The sequence below is a fragment of the Adelges cooleyi genome, unplaced genomic scaffold (assembly GCF_023614345.1).
Source record: "Adelges cooleyi isolate 19-005CV unplaced genomic scaffold, UGA_ACOO_1.1 ACOO_flye_CR_arks_rails_tigmint_CR_PRNA_108, whole genome shotgun sequence".
Taxonomy (NCBI): Eukaryota; Metazoa; Arthropoda; class Insecta; order Hemiptera; family Adelgidae; genus Adelges; species Adelges cooleyi.
The window spans coordinates 11872541-11899810 of record NW_026095761.1 but is presented as its reverse complement, the minus strand read 5'-3'; the positions used below and the strand labels follow the sequence as shown (position 1 = coordinate 11899810).

Sequence of the window (27270 nt, the reverse complement as noted above, 5' to 3'; positions counted from 1 at the left end):
CACGATTTGGTCAAAATAAAGAATTTGGTCACGATTTACCTTTACCGTTCGTTATTAATAAAATTTAATCGATAAATTCACTATATATCCAAGTGTTATCACACCATTCTAGTCTTGTTATTGAGTAGAAAATATAACTAACAATAATAATATGATGGTAAGCACGTTGAAATTGTAATAATAATAGTTTTTAGAGCAAAATAAATTGCATTAAAAGAACAACAAAAAAAATTAGGAACACTCGAAGGACATTTTGGTTTATTTTAAACCAAAAAGCTAGACAAAATTTCCACAGAAGATGGTCCAATTACAATTCTGTAAAAGGATTAAAATATGTTGGTCTATTTACTGAGTTTTGTTGACTAACAACTGTACTGTAACAGATACAAAGTTCAACACCATAATTAATATGGACAATATTTTCTTTAAATATTTTATTTTATTATAATCTAAAATAATAATTCACTAACTAACAATACTATTATTGCTTTCTTTTATATTCACCGATATCTTAAAAGATCACCTACTGCTTGCACGCTATTTATTTATGTCATAAAAACAATTTGTTATTTACAACTTACAATTGTTGATTTACAATTAAACTTTATAAACACTAAACCTTCGCTCTATTTTCAGCTCATTGGTCGTCCTACAATTTTATTTATTATTATTAGTCCAACTGTGAAAATTGCCAAATCAATTTTGGCTATTCGGACAAAAAATTGTCCTATACATAGTTAATTAAAATGTATGCAAAAATATCAAGAACCAGATTGCAGGCATTTATTATCTGACTGATAGACTAACTAATAACGTGATCTAGTCTCAACAAGGGCAATTTGGCGTTAGGGTAACAGTTTTGCCACTTAAAATACTAATGTTTCAAAATTGACATATTATTGTTATAGACTTTTTTTTAAAAATTAATTGTACACGTTTGTCAACGAAATCTATCTGATCTTAGTTCAGAATCAAAACATGTTTATCAATCAAAATGCATGCGGTCATGTTAAAGTAAAAATATTTTAAGGTCAATTATTATATGTTTACACAGATTTAGAATACAATGTGTAACTAAGTTAAACATTTCACAAGAGAGTGGATTACGTTATATTGTCCGTAACGACCATTTCTCATTTAAAAAATGTCAAATACAGTATTTTTAACTTCATAGTGCTGCAGTGAGGACTAAAATCATAATACTTAAAAGTTTAAAAAAACGTCATTTAAAAGTCTTAAAATATATATTTCATTTACCTAAACAAATTTTCGTAATAACACAACATGTAGTTTGGAAAATAAACTTAAACTTTATTAAATTTAGCGCTCTTTTTCTTAATTTTATCTTTTTTCGCCGGTTTTCTTCCATTCTTTTGTCTTCGGTGTTCCTTGATTATTCTCTGTTTTAGAATATGCTTGGTGTCCAATTTCAATCTATGTTCAGATTCTTTCTCTCGTAATTTCGCATTGTGACGTCCCCATCGAGTGTCTAACCTAAATCGGAATACTAAAACAAAACAAAAATATACATTAACAGAAATAACCAACCAAGCTCAAACATCAAGCAAAACAAATCTATTAAGGTTACCCGAGGTTAATCTTCTATTAAGATAATTGAAAATTGAATTAATAATTTTTTGAAATGCTTACGCGGTGCTATTTTTTTCGATTCGTCCTCATCGTTGTCGTCTCCTGTTATAGCAGAATTTTTCAACTTGGATTTTTCTTGCCACTTCTCGTATCTATCGCTCTTGTACGTAATCGGTATCCATTGGCCCGATTCCGATTTGATCTTTTTCACTTGTTTTTTCTCGAGGCTCTGAGCGCTCACATACTTATGGGCAACAGGATCCCATTTACGTTTGTTGGTTCGCTGTTTAGCCAACGATTGTTCGGAATCGCCCATCAAATCCAATATTCCTTCACTGGATTTCAGTTCGTGAACAGCCAAACTTAACAAGAACAAAAAAAAATATAATAGTTAAATCGCAATGTCTATAATGTGATTTTTAAAATGTATATCCTACCCTTCCTCTGTGTACGCATCGGCTGGCTTGTAAGGTATAAAGTGTTCGGACTTAATTGGAGGTTTTTTTTTAGTTTTCTTTTTTTGACCCGTAACGCGTGGTCGTTGTGTAATAATGTCGTTAAATGTTTCTATGATTTCAGATTGGTTGCTCGACGGTAAATTGACTTTAGTCAAGTGTACGCCTTCGGGGTCCTTGAGTTGTTCGCGCTTTTTCCTATGGTAGTTGACAACGCTCGGCAAATTACGTTCCCTCAGCAATTTCATTTGGAGCGCTTGAATCGAATTGGTCGACTGGCCCATTTCAAAAACAGTCTGAAAAATGTAAAAAGGTAAGTTTTCAGAAAAAAAGACAAATGACCTACAACAAGTATTTTTTTGAAAATATTATCAAAACATTTAAAAAGCAATACAAAAAAATTTACTAACAGTATCCGGTCTAAAGTTCTTAATGCAATTTACAATGTTTACACGACCCATGTCGGCCGCTATAACATCCTTAAACATTGGATGATCGGAGAGTGCTGTTAGATCTATTTTTTTAGCTCTACGAACACTATCGGCTGATGCTCCGGGTCTCGACTTGATATAATTTTTATAACCGTTCACGCATGTCTTCTGAGAGTTGATCTAATAAACAAAATAACGCAATCGAGTCATCAAAATATGCACTTGCTTGTTTGGGAGAAGAACATAGTTAGTAATTAGTAACATATTATAATCATAACACATTTTTTCTTTACCACATCAATCGACGATGTGTACCAGCTTGTCAATTGTCCCAATTCTTCTTCGAGCAACACTTGAGGAACAATACCGAAGAGACCGTCGCAATCGTCTTCATCCCTTGGTGTTTCTAAAACTGGTCTAAATGGGCGACCCAAGAACAGATGAAGATCCAGTAAGTAGCACAACTCGTCACGTGTCACCAAACTGTACGCCTTGCCGGACTTGCCAGCTCGAGCACATCTTCCTATAATATTACCAATATAGTTGGCGAACGTCGCAGATATAAATGTTTAATTAAACACCAAGCACTCACCGACTCGATGTACAAACAGTTTGGATTTGGCCGGGAAAGTATAGTTGATTACAACATCGAGCTGAGGTATGTCTATACCCCTAGCGGCTATATCGGTAACTATTAGTGTACGAACACTGCCCGTTTGAAATTTATCAGCATTGATTTTCCTAGCCGTCGGATCTAAGTCTGAATAAATAAATGTGTTGGATATATCGTGGTGATCCAGAAGCTGAAAAATCAATTACATTTAATAAATAGGTCTAAATCAATCAAATGAGTGCTCAGAAAACAATTTCTACCAAATGAATAAAATCGACGTGGTGTTTTGTCGGAGCAAAAATTATTGTCATGGCGTCCGGTTTAACGTCATACTTCAAAAGACATAACAGAGCACCGTCGCGTTCCTCAGGCCGCACGCTAATAAATCCTAGGTGAAGAGTATCCGGTATTTTAGACTCAACATCCAATCTAAAAAATAAAAATAAGAACACTTAAGCTAAAATATTTACAAAAATCATAATTGAAAACTAGAGTTTTACACACCTTATAAGAACTGGATCAGCGAGTCCTGCTCGAGCGAATTGTACTAATACTTTAGGCAGAGTAGCTGAAAACAATAATGTTTGTCTGTTCTCTGGTAAACGTGCAATAATTTCGGTCAACTGTTCTCCAAAACCCATTTCAAACAACCTTTGAGAGAGAAAATATGAAATATAATTGATTTTTAAGAGTGATTTAATAATCATTATTTTACCTATCTGCTTCATCAAAAACAACATATTGAATGTAAGGTAGTTTTAACGTCATTTCTACACACAAATGTAAAAATCGACCCGGTGTAGCCACTACAATGTCGGGCGCACTGTGCATAATGCTGAATTGGGCTTCCATCGGATCCCCTCCCAATATTACGGCAGATTTTAAATTTGTAAATTTACCAAGTTCTTTTACAAATTTTAAAGTCTAAACAAACATTTTTTTTTTTGTTAGTATACGTAATTTATAAATACAATTAAACATAAAAATTACTCGGCAAAAAAAAACTATTAACAGGTATAATTAATTACCTGAACGGCAAGTTCACGTGTAGGAGATAAAATCAATGCGCGAATACCTCTATGACCGTTCACGGTGTGTTGTGTCAGTTTTTCAAACATTGGTATTAAAAAACAAGCAGTTTTACCACTACCAGTTCGAGCCATAGCAACAACATCGCGGTTTTCCAAAGCAATGGGAATGGTCTAAAACAAAAATAATTGTTTGTACCCAAAATTACCTCAAATTTAACACTCGTGAACTGATAAATCTAGGAGATAATTATTCATTGACTTTTTAATGAACAAAATGTCTTCTTACTTTTCTTTGGATAGGCGTAGGCACTTTGTAGCCCCTTTTCAGTATACCTTTTAATACGGGAAAACTCAAGCCCATTGCTTGAAAGCCACCAGACCTTTTGCCATGCGGCTGTTTCAGATCGAACTTTGACACGTCTTCCGGTGTGTCGCTAAAGCCGATTATTTTTTCGTCGTCCATTATTTCTAAAATAAAAATAATTTTCATTCAAAATGAAAATAAAAGACAATTTACTATCAAACAAAGTTAAACGTATCACAGAAGCTAATAAAATCTACTTTTGTTAAAATAATAAATGATCTTTAAGTATAATGTACATGACACACAAGGTACACAGGGTAAGTAGCTAAATATATTACAATTACTTACTATGAAACGCCAAATTTTGTAATGAGAAATATAGTTGTTTTTATAAAAAAAAGTATAGTCTACAATAGTCTCTACTCCTTTAAGACAATCAGAAACCACGTGCCAAGTGATAACTGTGTTTACGCCGTGGTAGGTTACACTGCAAAACGTCGCCCGACAAAACGTCGCCGGACAAAAAATCGACAAAACGTCGCCGGATAAAAAATCGACAAAACGCCGCCGGACTAAACGCTGCCCGTAAAAAGACCGCCTCCCAGTAATGCCAACACTAACAATATGTGTATATAATATACGATTATTAATGGTGCTAGTTGTGCTGCCAGCATGACATATTATTAAGGAGTAAATAGTAATCATCCATCTCATTTGACCATATTAATTTTTAAATATTTATTATTATGGTTAAATGACATTTTATAATTGAATTTTGAAAGAAAGAGCTTTTTGAAAATTAATGTGTAGCAAAAAAAAACTTAAAAGTATACAAAAAACGGCAGGTCTTATGTGAATAATAACAACTATTAAAGTCTTATAAATAAAGTCTTCATCTGTTGTCTTCGCAGAACCACAAAGAATATGGACCGAAAGGTTAATAACAATTAAACGACGGCTATTATATTCCAATTCTCCATTGAAAAAAGAATATACGTTGAGATGCAGTGGCGCTGAAATCGTTTTAAGACGAAAACATCACATCTAAGTCACGTGTGTTGTCCGAAACGTTAAAGGATGATCGAATTAACCCCTTAGATAATTCCCTTTAGGGATACTATAGTCCCCTAAAAAACAAAATATTTATAAAATTGAAAATTTATAATAAGAGCTAAAACAAATTACGATTATATTCCAAATGTTTACTTATTAATACTTATTTTGACTTAATCTACCACAAACTAGGCAAATTTTACTACACTCGATAAAAAAATGCAATCATTTAAATAAAAATCGCGTTTGATTTAATACAATCATCATTTGGTATTGGCCCTATACATTTTTTCATTACTATCAACAAGTTTTAATAAACTGACACATTATTTATACACTTGATAAAACATTTAACATGTTAATTAATATTACATACCTACACTTTATAGTAATATACCTACTACTAATTTGTTTGCAAATCACTAATGCAATCATGTGAGATATTCCATATACCGATTACCGAGTACAATTAAATAGTACCTAACCAGTTGTACTGTAAGTATAAATGGCACTACTATACAACATATAAATAAGCATAATATAGTATATATTTCCACCGAAAATAAATGCTTTTTATATCTATATTTAAAACTAACAATAGTTAATCTAAGTAATTTAAGTATATTTAGATTTGATTACATAAATAATATGATGTGCATCTGTTAGATTTAAATCTCCTATTATTTTTGGAACGAAGTTCCTTATCGCGGGTTGGCGAGGGGACCTAGCCAAGAAAAAATGTAACGCATTATAAAAACTATATGTGGTGCGGTCGAGCGTGATCGGTTCCCAGGAGTGAGTGATACCGGGTTCATCAATTGGGCTCCCTCTCAACACTTTTTGCATTTATTTACAACTTTTATGGTAATTTATATCGCAAGAAGTCTAAAAACTTATAAAATATATATATTTTATACAACAGAATACATTTTTACCCCTAAAAGTACTAGGTCACCTACATTGCATTCGGTTTTCGTCATTTATTATACTTCTCGTACTGATGATTAAATACAATTTTTTTTTATATAATTGCAATATTTTAGAATTCAACCTGTAAAGTTGTAGGACTAAATAATACTAAAATATAATGTAAATTAATTTTTCATGATACATATTATAATTTGGTTTGAGAAAATTATGAAAATTAATAATTATCATTGATATACGTCTAAAATATGTTACCTCATTACAATTCATTAAGTTAATAACCGTTAGTACCAAAGTAACATGAGTAATATTGTACGATCTCCGGCGTTGACTCGACGGTCAACTGAATCAAAAATAGGTGATCAACTAATTTTGAGTCTTCCGTCTTGTTCGAATCAATGAATCGTTTTTAACCCTTAACTGGGCAATGTATATTTTTGGATACTTTTAAGGTAGCGCAACAACAAGATGATCAACTATATTTAAATATCGATATTTTTATTAAGAATCGATATCATCTCATGCAGGCTGCACTAGGAATGGGCGTACGTACAGTTCGAGTTTATTGATTATTTAATATCGATACAATCATCCAGTTGCAATATAATGTTAATAACATTATATTTTATACTTATCGATATTTAGATACATCGTTATAGTTTTATCAATATCAATAAAAATATATCAATCTATCTGGGCAGTGGCGTCAATTTTTATGGGCTGGTCAAATTTTCGATACATAAGGCCGTAAATTATCTGTTTTTTATGCAACTACCTACATTAACTTACCCTATAATAAACCGTCTGAACTGACTACCAAGTATAATAGGTGTGAAGATTTATAATACTTGTATTATTACTGTTTTGAATCTAAGTGTTTTGGAAAAAATATTTATATTTGTAAAAATGTTGCCCCACCCTAAGAAAAACTGAAATGTCGCCCCTGTATCTGGGTCATTATTATCATGTAGGTCATGCTTAATAAAAATGGAATAAATAAAAATATGAATTTCAATAATAATAGTGTTTATATAATGAAGCTATATCATATGTCCTAAACTGAGATATTATATCCCTACCTACAATTATTAGACAGCTTTAGTTGTAGATGAAATAACACATTGGATATAATGTATTCCAAATTTGTGAGTTGATATATCACAGTGACACACCGAAAACGGCCAATTTTGCTGTGTAAAATCCTCCATTAGAGCAGAGGTTCTAGAAGTGGGTCCAGAAGCAAGAGCGTCAACTTCCCAAAATAATCTTTGATAATCTTGTACACTATGTTTTTAAAAAAAATGTAATTCTTTGAATTACTTGTTTTTCTTTTGATATTATGGAATTTTAACAAATTAAAAATCATTTTTGAAATATATTTTGGCGGTAATACGAGTAATAAATTGTTTTTGTCTGTAAATTCTTATATACATAATATTTTACGTGTTGTGCTAACGTATACATATTGTACATTAACTTATAATAATAATTAAAAAAAACATAAAGGATTACTAAAAAATAGTAGCCACACATTTTCATAGGCCCTAGGCACAGTGCCTATGCGCCAATACGGCCTGTACATAAGGGCCCCAGACCTCTCTGATACCTTCGCTTGTGGGGGCACTGGTATTTGGTGTCATATTGTCATGATATGGATATATAGTAGTAAACCACAAATAAAATACGTAGGCATAGAATGGGATGTACTTTGGACAACCATTGGTTACGAACATTATTATGTCCAAATAACTGAAATTCGGATTTTTTCTTGGACAACCTATACCCGCCGGAGACATCCTCAGAATAATCAAAGAATGACAGACATATTGCTTACAAGATTTTATGTAAAAAGACGGAATTCCGTCGCTTTAAATGTTAATAATAGAGTTTTTTTTAAAGAAAATTATCGGTGTACATTGAAATACTTAAACGAAAATTATTTTCAATAATATTATAAATCGTCAATGTCCCATTATTTCTGTATGTATTAAATTCGCAACGGTTACAGACTATTTTTGGAGATTTATTAGGTTTCTAGTCAAAACAAACACCTTCCTTCGCCACCCCATAACCCTTCTGTTGTCCATTCGATTGGACGCCTCAGTCAGCGGTGGCTTTAAATTTTTGTTTTGTTTATAAGAAGATAAGTTATACAGAATGTACCTAACACCCAGTGACAACTGAATATTAAAAACTCATCACTACAAACAAATATTTTCGAGGGCTTAATTTCTAAACTCTACATATTATTATTTCAAAAATAATTTGTTGATTTATCTATTAAATAAAATAAAAATGCTGCGCTACCTAATAACAATATTAAACTTTTATTCAAACAAACACCAATCATTTTTGGGTACTTCTTTGCACGTTCTGTATACTATGTACAACATACATACCTACTTAAATTTTTGTGTATATAGTAGCTCAAAAGGGATGAATGGGGTTGCCTAGTAATACCAAAGAGTTACTGTAGTGTCAAATGTGTAATGTATGTATAATGTTGATAATTTGAAAACTTAAATAATTTAAAAAAGTTCCTTTTTCGGTTATCATTAGTACTAAAACTAGAATTGCCTCACCGGTGCAACAAACAGTTAACTAAACAAAATACAAAATAAAATTCACACACAACAAATTAACTTAATTTCTGGCCAAGGGTGTAGCGAAGTCATTGTTCCCAAGTCCATTCGGCCGACTGACTTAACAAAAACAAAATGTACACGCACAAGAACTAATTAGTCATTTTTTTTCCCCTTACTTTTTAATTTTCTCAATGTTCTTATGTTAAAATTTTAAAACTAATATATACGCAAAAATGGGAATACTTTTAAATGAATATATTTATAAAAAAAAATGCAATGGATACAAAAAGTGGTTAAATGTTATTTCATATTTTTTTTTAGAACCGCCATTGTTAAGACCATTTTTTAATAAATAATAATATAATTTTACTTAATACTAATAAAGAATAACAAATATACGAAGTAAAACAGGGCTGTGTATACTTTCGTACCTAAGAAGGTATATTTGGCAGGTAATTCATCCGGCGCGGCAACTTTAAAACATTAACTTCCATTTTGTACCTATACACTTAGCAATACGTACTAAAAAATATATAGATTATAGGTGATACCTACACACATTTATAAAATAAACAAAGATAACAGTTCAATAATAGGTAAACAGTTTTCTAGAGATAATAAAATATCGTTTTTTTGGTGGTGAAAAATATACGTTCGGACTTTTTGTCTCTTTCAAAATGCCATCTGGAAATATTTTTTAAAAACAGCCTCGTTTGAGTCGTTAGCTAATAATTACTCCTTAATAATATGTCATGCTGGCAGCACAACTAACACCATTAATAATCGTATATTGTATACAAGTATTGTTAGTGTTGGCACTACTGAGAGGCGGTTTTTTTAGGGGCGGCGTTTTGTCCGGCGGCGTTTTGTCGATTTTTTGTCCGGCGACGTTTTGTCGGGCGACCTTTTGTCGTGTTTCCGCCGTGGTATGTTTATTGATAAGAGATAATAAAAATGGTGATAACTGATAACAATTGTAAGCATCTGTTTTATCAGTTGGCCGTTACCTGATAACCTGATAAATAAATTGTTTACTATGAGAATTCAAAAAAAGTAAATTTTCTTATTTAGAATAAAATAAAATGATTTTTTTAAGAAATCATAGTACTTCTAAACATGTTTTGGTCATTGTAATTTTAAAAAATATCGTAACTGAAGTTTAAACCAAAATTCGTCTAAAAAAACTCACTGTTTAGTAGGTATTTTTATTTATTGTTGTAACTAAAAAAAATTTTTTTTTTCGAAATATACATTTCTTACAAGATATATGATGTGAGATCAACTATTTTTTCAGCTAAAGAAGATAAAACTAGAAAATGAACATGTGTAAATGATCGTATTTGAAATGAAGAAACGAGATATATTACTTATTTTATTGCTGTTGACTGTAAGATTGATTCACTTGTTAATCGTGCGTTCGTGGTTTGTTCCTGATGAATACTGGCAGGCTCTAGAAATTGCTCATCGTTTGACCTATGGGTACGGTTATCGAACTTGGGAATGGATACTCGGCATTAGGAGCTATGTATCTGTATTGTGGATCGTTCTTATCTACAAAACGCTTAATTTATTCCACCTGGATAGTGTGCAACTATTAATCTGGACTCCACGAGTATTTCAAATGTTTTTTTCTGTGTACTCAGACTATTGTTTCATTCGATGGCTACAAAAACATTCTTCTTGTAAAAATATACTGTGGCCAGCCATATACTATATAACTTGCCCATTCTTGGCTTACTGTTCTACACGCACAATAGTCAATACTACAGAATTAAATTTAACCACAATAGCTTTATATCATTATCCGTGGTCGTTGAAAAAAAATAGAGCAACAAAATTTTTATGGATAGTTGGACTCCTATGCATCGTAAGACCAACAGCGGTGATTATTTGGCTTCCTTTGGTTATAATTGATTTTTTTAATCATAAACGTTATACTCTCCGTGGCTTGTATAAATATGTAGGTATAGGTGTGTCGTTAATTGTTGTTTCCATAATATTAGATAGTTATTTACATGGTTCATTAGTTTTTACCCAATGGAACTTTTTGTATTACAATGTGTTTAAAAAAGTAAATGAACACTATTCGACTGAACATTGGGCGTGGTATTTTATCAATGGATTACCACCAATACTTGGTCCGATAACTATTTTATTCACTTATGCGTTATTCAAGACATTAAGAGAATGCAATTATACAGACACTAATTTCAAGTTAATTATAACAATTTTGTGGAGTTTAATAGTGTTCAGTATGATAGGTCACAAAGAACATAGATTCCTCTTACCGTTACTTCCCATGATATTCTTTGTAACGTCCCAATATATTTATTCTGTCTGTAAACGTTTTCAAAAACTAACTGTCATAATGACTATACTAAATACTTTTGTCTTGTGTTATTTGGGACAATATCACCAAGTAGGTTCTCTGAATGTTATGTCTTACTTAGCTACGTTGCCGAAAACTTCGAGTCTATTATTTTTAATGCCATGTCACTCTACTCCACTTTATAGTCATTTGCACATCAATGTGACAACAAGAATATTAACGTGTGAACCAAACATTAATAACACGCCGAATTACAAAGACGAGGCTGACATATTCTTTGAAAATCCCACCGAATGGTTCGAAAATACATATCTATTCAAGTATGAAAACAATTATCCTTCTCACATAATTATGTTTAACGTTTTATCAGAACAAATTGAAATGTTTCTTAAAGAGCGAAATTACAAAAAAGTGATAGAATTTTTTCATACGTATTTGCCGAACAATCGAGTTGGAAGTGATATACATGTGTTTGCTATTATTTAACTTATAAATTATTATTATATTTTTATAAATAATACTTTCTATGGGATCTTTTAAAAATAATTGTATACACTTTATATTTTTAATTTTAATGTTATTTTTAAACATTGTATGTTTATTTTGAATATATTATGATTTATTCATTCTTTAATTAGTGTTTTAATTACAATGAGGCAAAATTAATAATCATTGTACAGCTGTCAAAAAAGAAAATGTTCCTTATATTTTTTTTAACTGTTTCATTGGATAAAAAAAAAGTTAAAACTAATTTTTACAAAGTTTTCATGTTTTCCAGAGCTAAGCAATACTCTAAAGAATGAATGATTCACAAAGAAATTGTCAGCATAAAATAAATGAACAAACTTGAAAAATGAATATTGACGGAATTACAAGCAAAGAGAGATTAAGTATTAAAAAATACCGATAATGGGTTGTTTTATGAGTATTTTCTAAAAATTACATCATTTAATGCTGTTAATTTCCATGTGGATCACTTCTTCTTTAGTGTATCTTATACCTTAAAAACAATAAATACTTGAAAGAATTTAATTGTTGTATTAAAGCGTTACTAGCATTGGCGCAATTCGCAGGGGTACGAAAAATGGATAAAAACACTAACACGTTATTTCCATAATTCAATAAAAAAAAAAATATATATATATATATATATATGAATGTCTGAATATAGACAAACAGATTGCGGTAATTTCCTTTGATCAGTTATGGGCATATTTTTTTTACAATTTTAGTCATTTCTATTTTCAAATAAACTTTGAAACATTTTCCGCTACAGTTACTTCTGTCACACCAGTTATAATTAATATTGGACCTGACGAAAGCCATAATACCTACTAGCGTCCAGATTTGGGGACGTGTACATGTAGCTATTAATTTATATAGATATTTATTTTTAGAATCAAACAGAAAGAAGTAGTGAAAAATTCAAGTTGATATACTTTTGAAAAAATATTGTTCAAGAATGTATCAAGCTACTTTTAAAATTTGAACAATTTCGGCGCTCAATAATTTGGATTATAGTGAATTCCAAAGAGAATATACACTTGTTTTATTCTCCTTGACAAATTGATCATAAAATAACGTGTTAAGAACCAATCATGATAATCTACCGCTGTTATCAACCGCTAATTTTATACCAATTATTAATATTCATTGTGCATGTGATTAAGCTTTGGTCTTTCGTGAAAACCGTGCGTTATTCAAAGTGAAGTTTTATTCTAAAGCAATTGTTTTGTATTTAGTTGGAGATATTTATCTGTAATATTATTATATTTGTAATATTTAATTATACTGGCCACCAAAGTATTTCGGTAAGTTGACATTTATTTCCACTTGTTAACACAATAATAAAACAATTATTGACCTTCTAAAATGTCTATGCAATATTTTATCTCAGTGAAACTATCAAGTTAAGATTGTACTTTTAGCATTTTAGCGTTTAATACTATTGTGTATTTAATAAAAACCTACTATGTAAAAAAGCGTGATCCAAGCATTTACGAGCGGATGATTTTTGTGCAGTACGGATTTCACATATTGTTATCTAAACAACGATAGAATCTTTTCAGAAATTAAACTCATAGTACCTGACAACTGTAAAATTAATATGTTGTTGATATCGTTACAATATTTTTTTAAATTATCAAGTAGTGATCGATTTAAGTTCCCGAATATATTTTACCTTTTTCTTATGTATTATTGCTCATTTTATTTTGTAATTAAAATTCTAGGTTTTGTATTTGTGTATAATTTCAGGGAAAATGTCTACTTTTTGTGGTAAATTAAATGAAACCCAATTGGATTTTATCGGCATTGACCGTTTCACCTGCGAATTGTTTGATTGTTCAGTGTATTTTCTATCACACGCACACTCGGACCACATGATTGGCATACAGAGTCCAGAGTTCCAAGAAAACTTCAATAATAGCAAAAACAAGGTCCTGTATGCATCTCCGTTAACGATAACATTTTTAAAACGCGACACACTATTGAACCTGGACGATCACAAGTTAATACCGTTGACTGTCGGATTTTCGCATAATCTTCAAGTAAAATCTAAGCACTATGAAAATATTTGTGTTACCCTGTTGCCGGCGAGACATTGTCCAGGATCTGTTATGATTTTAATAGAAGTAGATACGCATCGTATTTTGTATACCGGAGATTTTCGTGTTCAATTGGAAGGTTTTAAAAATTTCAAACCTATTTTGGCCAATAACAATGAACGTTGTGTTGCAAAAAGAATAACATCATTATATTTAGATACTACATTTGCATCGGAGATGTATTTTGAATTTCCGACGAGAAATGACAGCTGTACTATATTAATTAATGCTATAAAAGAATGGTTGCAAAAAGATGAGGAAAATAAAATAGTTTTATTTATGCCTGCATACATTGGTGTAGAGTTTGCCGTTATAGAAGTAGCAAAGTATTTTAAAGAGCCAATTCATGTGCACAAAATAAAGTTTGAAAAATTATATGGTTTGATACCCGAGTTGAGTCAATATGTCACGCCAGAGGCGAAAAATTTCAAAATTCATGCGTGTACTCGCAATGAAAATAGTAAAGATGGAACCAATTGTTGCTTGTCAAAAAATCAAAATAATATCAAGTACATCCAACTGTCGGCGTTGGCTTTTACGAGCGATGTTATAAAAAAAAATGGCTACGTATTTGTCAATAAAGATTGTACCAGGGTGTGTTATTCGAGCCACGCAAGCTGCAAGGAGCTACGGGAAATAGTTAAATTTTTATCTCCCGAAAAATTATTCTTTAATGTCATTAAAAAACAAAGTAAACAAGAGATTTTCGATGTATTAACTACATACTGTAAAAAGTCAAATGATCCAATCGACGATGAAACATTACATACCACTTTGAAATTACCTGACAATTGGAAGTGGGCTTCAGATTCAAATTCTAGTGTTGAATCTAACAAACGGATGAGATTTGAGTCACCGGATAGAGACTAACCCAATGTGTATAATATTATACTTAATTTATATTAATAAATGTACTTGTATAATTATTATAAAGCCAATTTTTATAATAGTGTTACCCAAAGCAGCAGTAAATGTATTTCTATTATTAATAAAATATCCTTTTTTCTTGCACAATAACTATCTGCCCATACTATATTCCCAACTATATTCCAATATTTTCCACAAACATTGCTACAAATGAACCTACTGCAAGAATGTTGCGGATTGCCAATTTCAAATAATCTTTCTCTTTGTATCATTATATATACTGACTTGTAAATTTTCCCTTATTTGTGATAATCAATATTTCAAAACTATTTTTATGTGTATATTATACTATTTTTAAATATTAGGTATTTTTATAGTTTTTCTAATTAACCATGGATGAATTTGGAAGAGAGCCATGCCCAATGAGGATTTTAGAAGATCTTGGTGGTGCATTTGCCATGGGACTCATTGGCGGAGGTCTTTTCCAAGGAATCAAAGGTTTCCGTAATGCACCGACCGGTTTCAATAGGCGTTTCAATGTGAGTAAAAATACAATTTTCTAACATCATCAAAAATGTAACGTTAATGTTGTATGCTCCAATGGAAGACGACATTTAATTAGTGACGCGCTTAGCTATGCTATAACGTTATTACAGTGGTAAATTAAAATCAGTTCAAAGTACAATTTAAAGTAATTGTGATTTAATTTCCAGAGTGCTTTTCATTCGGTCACCACCCGAGCACCCAACATTGGCGGCAGTTTTGCAGTTTGGGGAGGTTTGTTCTCGACCATTGATTGTACGTTGGTGGCCATAAGAAAAAAAGAAGATCCTTGGAATTCCATCACTAGCGGTGCTCTGACCGGTGGCATCCTGGCCGCGCGAAACGGCGTCCCAGCAATGGCAGCTAGCGCTGTTTTTGGCGGTCTTTTGTTAGCCATGATTGAAGGACTCGGCTTGTTTTTCATGCACATGTCCGCCGAACAGTTTCGACCTCAACCGCCGATATTCGAAGATCCTACAAATAACAATGTCGGATAATGTGACAATATCGAGTTTGAAAACAATTTCTTGATTGTTAGCTTTTTATTTTCGTGTACTTTCCTACTTTCTTTTTTGTGTATGTAGTTTATATGTAAACAATATAATTGTTGTTGGAAAAAAAAAATGTTATTTTGAGAAAAAACCTTTCCAAATTTTATAATCTGTTCTATATAGAAATTATTATGTATAATTATCCAAACAGAAGTATTTACAGTATTTTGTTATATTATGTACATAAATAGAACAAACCAATTAAACAAATACGCTATTAGTATTTTGTCACTGAAATAACACACCAGTTTCTCATCGAGATTACTTTGACCTTCCTTAGTCGATTATCCATAAAGTTGTTATGTGTTTTGATCGTTATTAAACAAAATTAAATACATTTTTTTTTTTTTTAATCGTCTACCCGAATTTAAAACCTATGGTACATAACATGTTTGACTATATCGCTAAACCAAAACTAACTAAAAACTCACAAAATTAGTTAAAAGAAAAATATTATGTGCAATATAATTGTAAATTGAATTAGACAGTATTAGGGCTTAAAGTTTAACCGAAGATAGATCTAGAATGAAGTATAATATACATGCAATTTTCCCAAAAATCTGTAGTCAAAACTTAATTTTTATTGAGGAAAACAAAAGAAAAAATTAAAATTTGACCTTAGTCAATTTCCAGGTTGCTATGTGTGATGAAGCGATGCAAATAAAACTTTTTTTTTCAATTAAAATAAATAAGGAAACTTATGGCAATAAATTATTACAGACAGAAGATCATCTCGAATACTAAAAATACATTTTCATGCACATTTCATAGGCGCAATGCAGTTTACAGATTCGCATTGAAGCGTTTATTTGAAAGTGATTTTATCACTTTCAGTTGTTATAACTCATACATAGACCTGGCTATGGATGTACTGGTTCTTTTTAGTTGAATTTTTATTTTTTTTAAATGCAATAGGTCAACAATTCAAGGTTAGGTTACACTGGTGTGCTTGCGCAAACGAAATTCGATGGACGTTGTAAATCAATAACTCAAAAACAATAATTTTGTCATCTAAAAAACATAATCCCCTTTGGGGGCCCTTGAAGCAAAGTTATTTTTATACAAACCGTTGGATATGGCTAACGTCCAAACGCCAGAATTTAGACCACACCGTTGGTGTATAATATTATTAAGATCTGGGTCTTGTTACAGCACTCGATACATATTTGTAAGTGCGTTCGGTTGTGTAATTTAGTGTTTTCGTTTCAGAAAAATCACAACATATTAATATAACATATATTATTAGAATAATAATGGACGCTGTTAATAACGAATCGATTAAGGTAGGTAACATTTTTTGTGTGTATACCAATTACTAATAATTTAATAATTATATTATCTATAATAACATATTAGTAATAACAATCAAAACATCTATTAGACCAACAGTAATATTGTAATAATATAAACCATAATTTGTTAGCAGACCAACAAATGTTTTATCATATTGTTTGTGGTAAATATTAGTCAAGTTCTAAAGCTGATTTATGCAGGTTTCAGGTTTTTATTAATATAATTTAAATAGATATTCGTGACATGAATTGACTTAATTTTACTTTCTTGATTCTTAAAAAATCAACTGTATAAGTATAACTATACTTATGATAATTTAAATGTAAAAAAAAATTGTGATGTTGATATCTTTAAGGGCTTGTTGTCAATGAGGGAAAAAACAAAGCGCTACACACTAATAATGAGAAGAAATATATTTTCTCTTAAACCATATTACAAGAGATAAAAAGTTGATTCTAAGCTGATTAGAAAGACGTTGTTAAGAAGATACAAAATATGAATCAAATAATTTTTCAATAAATTAGTTTTGTACATATTACTAATGTTTTTGGTACAGGATATTGTGATGTGTAGGTATATTAAACATAAATTATTTACAATGGGCAGTTGGTTAATTAATTGTTATACAAATCATATTGCTTCAACAAATGTAATGACAAATATATGTTTAGCTACCTACGTTTATTTTTCTTCCATAATTCAAAAAATTTATACTTATTTGTAATTATGACTAATAGTAATATTGTGTTATTCTTTTTGGCTCAATTTCAAGTTCAATGTCAAACATTTTTTTAAAATTTAACACAGTAGGTACAATTTTTATTTTTATAAATACAAAAACAACCATTTTGAAGAGTTATTTATTTTGATTTTTTTTAACATTATCAGAATGATCTAATACAAAGATAATGTTAATTTACAACGACAAATTGTCGACTATTGTAAAATAAACACCTACTTAACATTCGATGAACTTAAAAAACACATTATTGACTTGTAATAATTTATATTGTGATATCCTCTTGCGCGGCTTTGAAATGGAAGGTAAAAACACAACCATGAAAATTACCTAATATTATAGTGTGAATCTAAAAGGTAATAAGTTTCAACTCAATAATTTGATTTAGTTAGAACTTTAACAATAAAGTTTGTGAAAAATTGCAAAAACCTAGGTTGGATTTTCTGTCTAGTTGTGACCTTATTTATTTTTTACAACAATTATTATTTCATGAAAGAAATAAACTTACATATTGAATATGAAGAAATGCAAAAATTAAGGATAATTATGAAGACTTGGGTAAAAGGATTTTTTTTTTCTTTTATTCGACATGAAAATTAAACTACTTTGGTCTTTGAGAGGGAGAAAATGTTTGAAGTTGATATTTTCTTAGCTGTTATAGAAAATGTACTTACAAACTTGACAAAAAACTAAATACTTATATCCTAATTGGTTTTTTATCGATTACAATTTTTTTTTTTTACTTTAAAACTGACATTGAACAGTGTTTCATTAAATAATTGTATCTGACAAATTGTGTAGCAGAACGCTGATTTTTTATAATTAGCACTAATTAAATATAGGTTTGATGCGTTAATAATTATGTCTATTGAAAATTACATATTATGTAAAAAAAACTTTCATTCGCTTTTGCATCATGCGAAACCACAAAAATATGTATTAAATAAACTATTACTTGTTTTTTAATTTTTTAATTTATTTAATACTTAACGGCATTAAATTGTATTGTTAAGTATATTATTTTTGACAAGTATTTACTCTCCGGCGTGAAAATATTATTTGAAAAACAATAATCATTATCTCATTCGGGACAGGACATGGGAGACGTCGGCGAAGTGTTGAAGGACGTGTCTCAAATGTCGCCGGAAGACCTGAAGAGGCAAAACAGGAACCTGCAAAAGTTTTTGGTCAAAGTCATTGACTTGTTAAAAGAAAAAACCGACAGGTGCACGACACAGGAGAAACACGTGGAAGCGCTCACGTTGCAAGTATATGATCACCTTTAACTACTATAATTGACTTACTTACTTACCAGGGCCAACGTTACCAAAGCGGTGAATTTGAAACATCTCGGTGGTTTTATACTTACAGGCAAAGTCGCTCAAGGAAGTCGTGCAGATCACCAAGCACATGTTGGAGATACGCAACACCGAAGTGAGCCGCATGTCGGAAGACCTGGAAAGTCTACAGTCGAAAATCAACGACGAGAGGACCCGGCACAGCGCCATTATCGACAAAATGAACCAAGCTGCCAAGTAAGCGCTAGTAAAGTTAAAAAACAATAGGTTTTAAAAATGCAAAAGTCGCAAACTATAGGAAACTCGTAAATGCGGTTTGCCGACATTTTGAAATTGATCGATTTCAAGTTGGGTTTGCGCGCCGAATAGATCCTTGTTCCTAGATACCTGGTTACCAGACGGTTACCATCGAGGAACCAAAGATTATTATCGTTGTCAACACGTCAGATATTATCTGTGTTACCGCCCGCGGTATAACCACAAAATATAGAACCAGGTATCTGGTAAAACCAATTATTCCGATAGCGCGCAAGAAAACTTTTTAAACCTAAATACGTTACCGAACGACAACTTTGAATTTGTTTTCTGAACATAATGTCTGATTAAAACTTGGTTACGCCTATGCAATTAACTCATCAGAACGTGTAAAAATCGTTCAATTTAAAAAAATAGTGTTGTGTTAATTTTTATAACTCTTAAGAAGTCTTGTAAATTTATTACTTATCGGTTTTCATCATTAATGTACATGTTACAACAATATATAATAAAACTTATACACAGCCATCGATTTGTTGCCTACTGGTTTAGTTAAAATCCAACTTACTACTACCCTTCAATGCCCATTTTTTTTTTAATTTTTTAAATTTTATCAATTTTTTTTTATACATAGATTAAACATACTAGTTATTTGAATTAACTGCATTACTATATTATAGGACAGTTTTAAATTAAGGTAACATAAAAAAATTATACTGAAAACTAATAACAATATGTTTTCCGGGTTGTCCACTTTCGCACATACTTTTCATTGACTTGCATAATCGATATGACAACATTTTAGTTGACAAAAAACCAGCCATTTCAAGTGAAATGTTTGTCCACAAAGAGACAATATTAAGTTATGCTAATTTGGGCTGACACCAGAAATCGTTTAATCCCATTTATCACACGTGGATTTTAAGGTTTAAACTGTTTTTTTTTTAAACATATCTTTAAAATTGAATTGAGGCATTATTAATAAAACCACAATTTTGGGGGGAAAAAACGTTTCAGATTAAACGACGAACTCAGAACTGAATACAAACTACAGTCGGAACGTTTTGAAAAAATGCGTGTCAAGTACGACGAAAGGTTCAACATACTCACCGAAGAAAATAAAAGGCTCCAAGAGTCTTCGGCAACAGTTACCGAAACAACGACAGACTGAAGAATTTGCTGTAAAATTGATTTTTTTTCTTCTGTAAAATCTAAGCACATTTTATTATATTGTACAATATATATATTATATATATATCCTATGTACTTTTTTTTTTTAATAGCCTTTATGATGGCTCAATAATTACACGATATTAATTAAACGGCGAACAATATTTTTTTTTTTTATAATAATTATTATTTAATTAGATTGCATAATAAGTATTGCCTCACTGAAAAGAATCTGAAAAATAAAAAAGACAGAGCCTTGTTGAAATGTGTTTTCGGTCGGACCGTCTACAATTAGTTCAGATAAAACAAACTAAGTAGGAAGTTATGAATTGAATAGGTCGTTTCAAAAAAGTAAAAAGTCATAAAATTGAAATTTTACACTAACCACATTACTTCAGAAATTCAACTTATTTTGTTCTCACACCTATTAAATAATTTAATTTTTAGGTTTTCTGATATTCATAATCCATAGCTTTAAATAGTCTAACTAACTTTGACCATAATTCATTAAATTGAGATAAAACCTACTTGACTTGCATTGCTTTTGCAGGGAATAGACATTTATCGTTCAAAAATTAGGTCAAGAAATAAAATAAATGAACACAGAAATGTTATTAATATTATTACACAAACTGGTATTATTTTTGAAAATAAAACAAAATTTAATAAAGTAAATGTAGTTTTTACATAGAATACGTAACTATGTATTTAATTATCAAATTTGACAAAAAGTAATTATTGAAATATCGGTGACTTATGTCGTTTTTGAAATAACCGATTCAATTAAAGAATCGTTTTTTACGGTTTACAAATAAATATACATTTTTTCGTGTTCAGCTGATGAAAAATAATAATAATGATAAAACCATATAATATTTTCTAAACGGTTTAAAAGAGTATACAAAAATAAAGTAAAATTATTCTTGGTTGAATGTGGTAATTCGTAGGTACGCCGAGACCAATAATTACAGTAATAAGTATAAAAATAAAATATATCACAATAACAATAACTTTTTATTTTATGTTAACCATTATTTGATTAGTTTACATGATAAGTATTGACTACTGGCCATACTGAAAAGAATCTGTAAAATAAAAGAAAAAGACTTTTTGAAATTTGTTTTCGGTCCGACCGTCTATAGTTAGTTCAGATAAAACAAACTAATTAGGAAGTTATCAATTAAAGGATCGTTTTTTACTGTTTCTAAATAAATTACTATTTTTTCGCAATAAAGATTTTTAAAAATACAACTGTACTAATGTTAAAGGATTCTGTATAACCTAACGGGAGACGTATCCTTCTGATTTTTCCCAATTATTTTTTAAATAATTTGAAATTGAAGTATTTATTATATTTTGAACAAATTTGTAATTTAACACGGCTTCTTAACAAAAAACTATACAGGGTGAAAATATGAATATTTTGAGAATATTTTTTTTTCTAAACTTTTAGGTGCATATTTTAACATTTTAACATTTTTTAATATTTTAAAAATTTGTATCACCAATCCTTATAAGCCCAAACTTTTTTTTTTTTATTAAGGAAAACTTCAAAAAAAAAGGGGGGAGATCCATATCCAATTTCTATATTGCTATGTGCGAATATTTTTGCTTTTTTTAGCATTTAGAAGCTTTTGAAAATATTATACGGTTTTTTATCATTGTTATTTATTTTTTTTACACAGAAACATATTGAAAACACGTTTTAAGTTGTGTTATTTATAAGAAGAAAACATATTTTGATATAATGTTTTGTACGCTTATTCAAACAGTAACCTGTTAGTCATGCACGAATACACTAAAAAGAAATAAATCCAAAACAACATCTTTGATATCGACCTAGTTATATTATTTTAAGTGTCTAAAACTAAAAAAACAACATAAATAATTTGTATAATTAACGATAATTGTATAGCCTTTTCTCCAGCCTACTTCTTAAGAGGGCGTCAACCCATTTTTTTTTTCGACGCGTAAAACATGTCCAAGTCAAGACACTTTTCTGAAGAACTGAGCGGGTTTAGCGTAAAAGTACATCTATACAAAATTAAAGATCAAGACTTGGTTTTGACATGGGCGATTTTTGATTAAATAAAATTTTTAGCTAAGTTATAAAGCCTATGAAATACCATAAAAGTTACAATAATATGCAGAAAAGGCAAATGTACCTAAATTTTGTAAAAACACACTATTATTTTTCATTGTTTTTCATGTCTTATTTGTTTAGTTCCGTTCGGTGTGAACAACAAATGAGTAATAGCCCACACAAAACACTTCTCTGAATCAATACACAAGCCCATGAACAATTTTAGAATTTAATACTCAATAATATGTTGAAAAATATATTTATATATAATACAATATGTTACTACAGTCTTTTTTTTTGTATCTAGAAAAGTAAAACATTTTTATTCCAACGTGTATTCTTTAACCAGAGGCCCAAATTTGGGTTTCCAATTGGTAATGTGTAGGTTTTATTTTGTACTCTGAATTTTGGTTGTATGAAATGCGCTAGTATACTACAATAAACGACAAGTGTGTAACCAACACACGGTCGGTAATATTTTTTTTGCGTCTTTTTTACATTAAGTTCTCATCGAAATAACATAGAAGTCAATAGTCATAATAACACACAGAAAAAAACTTAGCTTTATAATTATACTTATATAAATCGTATTTAATGTGTTCGGCCAGTCATGTTATTTTTCTCCAGTCCACTCTGGCTCTCTCACTACATAAATATATTCTACATTACTTTTTATTTAGTGATTCAACATATGAACATTAAATCTCTGTATAATAATTAAATGAGATAAATTAGGATTTAATCTATTGAAATTATTACAAACAATGATCCTGTCACCCGAATTTGCATAGACATATAATAAATGTAGAAAAATAATTGGGAAAAATCAGAAGGATACGTCTCCCGTTAGGTTATATAGTAATCATTTAACATTAGGACAGCTGTATTTTTAAAAATCTTTATTGCGAAAAAAATAGTAATTTATTTACAAACAGTAAAAAACGATCCTTTAATTGATAACTTCCTAATTAGTTTGTTTTATCTGAACTAACTATAGACGGTCGGACCGAAAACAAACGGTCTCTGTTTTATATTTTTCAGATTCTTTTCAGTATGGCCAGTAGTCAATACTTATCATGTAAACTAATCAAATAATGGTTAACATAAAATAAAAAGTTATTGTTATTGTGATGTATTTTATTTTTATTCATATTACTGTAATTATTGGCCTCGTCGTACCTACGAATTACCACATTCGACCAAGAATAATTTTACTTTACTTTTTTAAATTCTTTTATAAACCGTTTAGAAAATATTATATGGTTTTATCATTATTATTATTTATCTAAATAGTAGTCTTGCCTTACAGAGACGTAAAACTATACCACAGGGAGTCTATTGCCGACCAAATTGACCTGGCCTAACCAATATTTTACTTTAAAATTATATGGACCTTAAATATCTAATTATTTATAGTTATATTTACCGATTGCACACACCTTTTAGTAGAATTTCTCAGCTTTAAGAAGAAGAATGAATCCGATATTTTAGGTTAGGCGGATTGCGCATTTTGTTTTTAATTATAATTAGTAATACATTAATCTAATACCAACAATAAATAAATAAATATTATATTGCAAAAAACAAAATAATAAAACAAATGCTTCAAACCTCAATCGGGCGTCCCTGTAAGATGAACTCATTGCCATAATTTTAACTTAAAATTTCCATTAAATCTTACGTCTGAATACTAACCATATCGGATCACTACTTAATTGACATATCCATGAAGCATTTTTGAAATTTAGATTAGACCATATTATTTTTTGTACAGAGGTATTTGTATGGAATAAGGTAAAGCAGAAAAATAAGATACACCATTTTTTTTTAATAATAATACTTATTCTTTTATTTATTTAATTCCCAATAAATAAATGCAAAAACCCAAACTTATTCTATAATATTTTTTAAATACCAATGCCCTATGTAATTGTAAAACAGGAAATAAAGACACGCCATTTTTATAATAATAATATTTTTTTTATCGAATTCCCGTAAAATGTTTGTAAATAATTTTAAAAGCCCAAACTTATTCTATAATATTCCTTAATCCCAATGTCTTATGTAATTATAGCTTTATCAAAAAATACATTGTTATTCACATAAAATAAACGTTAAAAAAATCAAACATAGTAGTGAAACACTTATGCAACTATCGGATCTTCTTATAACCAATTTCCAGTTTTTTTAAGCGATTATAACTCTCAGAATTTTCGAGCATTGTTAATGACTTCACTGCAGTAATGTCGATCCCGTGTAAGATATACTGTACGTAATCTACTAAAACTTTAGCACCGACTAGGTTTTCTTTTAGTGAATCCATAATGGTTTCTTGAGGTATAGAAAATCCACGTAAATTAGCGAACTTTTTTACATTTTCCATAGTTGAACTACTGTTTTCTTCATCTACGTCCATCGGGGTGTCGAAATGAATATCGTCTAAAGCCATGTTTGTCAATGATGTTCTCAATTTTTTCACATACTCATCGATAACACTGCGATCAGAGAAATTTTCAGGTGGATTTCCCATCAAACCGATTGCCGAATGGAAGTATTCGTCGTCAGTCATATTGAAAAGTTCAGCAAACGAGTTAAAATGTTCGATCATTTTGTCATTGCATAGTTTGACATGCACATGGTCTTTTAATGTTTGGTCATCCATTCGCTTGATTTTCAACAAGTATCTCATTATCAGTCGAATAGCGATCACCTTCAACAAATGCTCAATATTTTTCTGAAATTTAATTAGTGAATCGATACGTAAGCACAGAGGGTTGTTAAGGTCGTATCCGAGGAAGTACCATTTTCTAAGTTGATCCGCTATAGGATTCAAGTCCAACTGAATACCAAATGTTTCGAATTTTATAATATTACTGTAGTCGTTTTCCAATAGATGGTTCAAGAGCAAATTATTCAAAGAATACTGTTTGAAACAATCCTTACCTAGTCCGCTGCCAAATCTGTTGTCTAATCCGTAGTTATGTTCAATCTGTTTATTGATTCGTTGCTTGTTAATATAAAATTTTATTACCTGACTTGCCACCGTTTTATGAACGTCATCAAAGGATTTTTTTCGACTAATTTTCCAACGGATACTTCTCTATGAGTAAGTGGATGGAACACTTTGCATTTCTGTGTTTTTATAAACTCCTTGAACAATTGTACTACGACCTTATGAGCTTGAACCACGGTTTTATGGGTTTCTTTTTGAAGATCGAGCAGTATGAAATCGCTTACAAGTTGAGTGTATATACGAAAGATCCACATTAATTCCACAATGACAATATGCCGGCTGTCTTCGTGATTCTCGTTTAATCCAACAGTTAACATTAGACTAGCTTCGTTTGTAAATACAAGAAAATTCTCTATTTCGGTCGCACTTAATAATTCTCGATCGTACACCAAAAATGTTTCTGTTAACTCCATTTGGACGACAGCAGTAACCGCGTAGCCACACCAAATGTCTTTGTAAAATAATTTCTTGTAATCATCTAATTTGTTTCTACACGTCCTTATTTTAAAAGGGCCGCTATAACATCCTCGTTCCATCTTCTTAGCCCATGCGATATAAGCTTTTGTCTCTTCGTCGGCGGAATGAGAGAGTTCAATTAGAGTATAAAAGGCAAAAAGCCATATAAAGTACTTCATCTTAAAGAGCGCCATAGTACCTACTCGGATGGACATAGCGAACAATGTGTTTTTGTTAAACTTATGTAAAACTCGTAAAATATTTGTGTCTTGAACCAACAAAAACACTTGTGTGTTTACATCTAAAAAATATTATGTGTACATATAAAAATTGACACTCTACACAATATGTATATGCAGCTCCGAAAGTTTTCATAGTATACTTTCTCATGGGTTTACATTCACGTGTATTTACTGCTAGTCTGCACTATACACTTTTGATGCCATTGATAATCTCATGCACAATAAATGTCAATCTAAATTTTTAACATTAGGTGACTATAATCTCCCAAATATTAAATAAATTTCTGTAAATAATAATGTCATTCCTAATTTATCTAATGTAATCAATTTCGATTCGAATGTGTTAAGCAGTCTTTTTCGTATTTGAACTTAACACAGCATAATATTTAGTTTATAACCGCTTTGGTTCAATGCTGGATCTAGTTTTTTCTAATTAAAATAATGTAAGTGTGTCCTGTCCCCTGTGTAATGTCCCCTTTTAAAACTAGACGGTACGTATCACCCAGCATTGTTAATTAAAACATTAGTCTTATTATCTCAACCTCTAAACTACAAAAGAAAATGTATGACTTTATGCATTGTAATTGATTTATTAGTTATTATTATAGTTATAATTGTTATAAATGTAATTTTATACAACAAAAAGGCACAAAAATATTTGGGGGAAAAATGCAAAAAAGTATGCCAACGGCACGTAGTGTTCCCAAGCGGTCACCCATCCAAGTACTAACTACGCCCGACGTTGCTTAACTTCAGTGATCGGACGAGAACTGGTGTATTCAACGTGGTATGGTCGTTGGCGGACAGGGCATTGTTATTTTACTTATTTAAACACA

General features: G+C 30.4%; 4 protein-coding genes and 1 non-coding gene across 11 annotated transcripts in view; 3 read left to right on the top strand and 2 right to left on the bottom strand.

Annotated features, from left to right (window-relative positions):
• The window catches only part of LOC126847497 (mitochondrial import inner membrane translocase subunit Tim17-B-like), a 248149-nt gene extending 231927 nt beyond the window's left edge, over positions 1 to 16222 (top strand). Inside the window, exons 1-3 of one of the 4 annotated variants that reach the window (XM_050587779.1) lie at positions 12963 to 13129; positions 15157 to 15330; positions 15505 to 16222. In XM_050587779.1, the coding sequence (XP_050443736.1) occupies positions 15184 to 15330; positions 15505 to 15831 (474 nt within the window). In that variant the 5' untranslated portion in view covers positions 12963 to 13129; positions 15157 to 15183 and the 3' untranslated portion in view covers positions 15832 to 16222. The other 3 variants (XM_050587778.1, XM_050587780.1, XM_050587777.1) reach the window with 3 other exon arrangements.
• On the bottom strand, positions 1226 to 4896 carry LOC126847488 (ATP-dependent RNA helicase DDX54). The gene is made up of 12 exons (XM_050587753.1): positions 4773 to 4896; positions 4407 to 4588; positions 4118 to 4291; positions 3805 to 4013; positions 3594 to 3740; positions 3350 to 3518; positions 3069 to 3279; positions 2770 to 2999; positions 2456 to 2656; positions 2028 to 2341; positions 1651 to 1952; positions 1226 to 1507 (listed from the first exon to the last, which is right to left on the bottom strand). Exons 2-12 carry the CDS (start codon positions 4581 to 4583, stop codon positions 1305 to 1307), a joined length of 2337 nt encoding a protein of 778 aa, XP_050443710.1. The 5' UTR covers positions 4584 to 4588; positions 4773 to 4896; the 3' UTR covers positions 1226 to 1304.
• On the top strand, positions 2159 to 11866 carry LOC126847495 (GPI mannosyltransferase 3). Of its 3 annotated transcripts, none has more exons than XM_050587771.1 (2): positions 2159 to 2358; positions 10284 to 11866. In XM_050587771.1, the coding sequence occupies exon 2, from the start codon at positions 10320 to 10322 to the stop codon at positions 11802 to 11804; it is 1485 nt and encodes a 494-aa protein (XP_050443728.1). In that variant the 5' UTR covers positions 2159 to 2358; positions 10284 to 10319; the 3' UTR covers positions 11805 to 11866. The 3 variants fall into 3 exon arrangements, with proteins under 3 accessions (XP_050443728.1, XP_050443726.1, XP_050443727.1); XM_050587769.1 differs by lacking the exon at positions 2159 to 2358 and adding an exon at positions 9908 to 10184; XM_050587770.1 differs by lacking the exon at positions 2159 to 2358 and adding an exon at positions 9908 to 10188.
• A 797-nt stretch (positions 16223 to 17019) lies between the features above and the next one.
• LOC126847503 (uncharacterized) lies at positions 17020 to 20727 on the top strand. 2 transcript variants are annotated; one of them, XM_050587793.1, is made up of 4 exons: positions 17020 to 17168; positions 19012 to 19185; positions 19289 to 19452; positions 20488 to 20727. In XM_050587793.1, exons 1-4 carry the CDS (start codon positions 17139 to 17141, stop codon positions 20639 to 20641), a joined length of 522 nt encoding a protein of 173 aa, XP_050443750.1. In that variant the 5' UTR covers positions 17020 to 17138; the 3' UTR covers positions 20642 to 20727. The 2 variants fall into 2 exon arrangements, with proteins under 2 accessions (XP_050443750.1, XP_050443752.1); XM_050587795.1 differs by having other exon boundaries at positions 17045 to 17168; positions 18931 to 19185.
• Positions 20728 to 27116: 6389 nt separating this feature from the next.
• On the bottom strand, positions 27117 to 27235 carry LOC126847582 (5S ribosomal RNA). The gene has a single exon (XR_007687097.1). It is a non-coding gene; the product is annotated as a 5S ribosomal RNA (ribosomal RNA).
• Between the last annotated feature and the right edge of the window lie 35 nt (positions 27236 to 27270).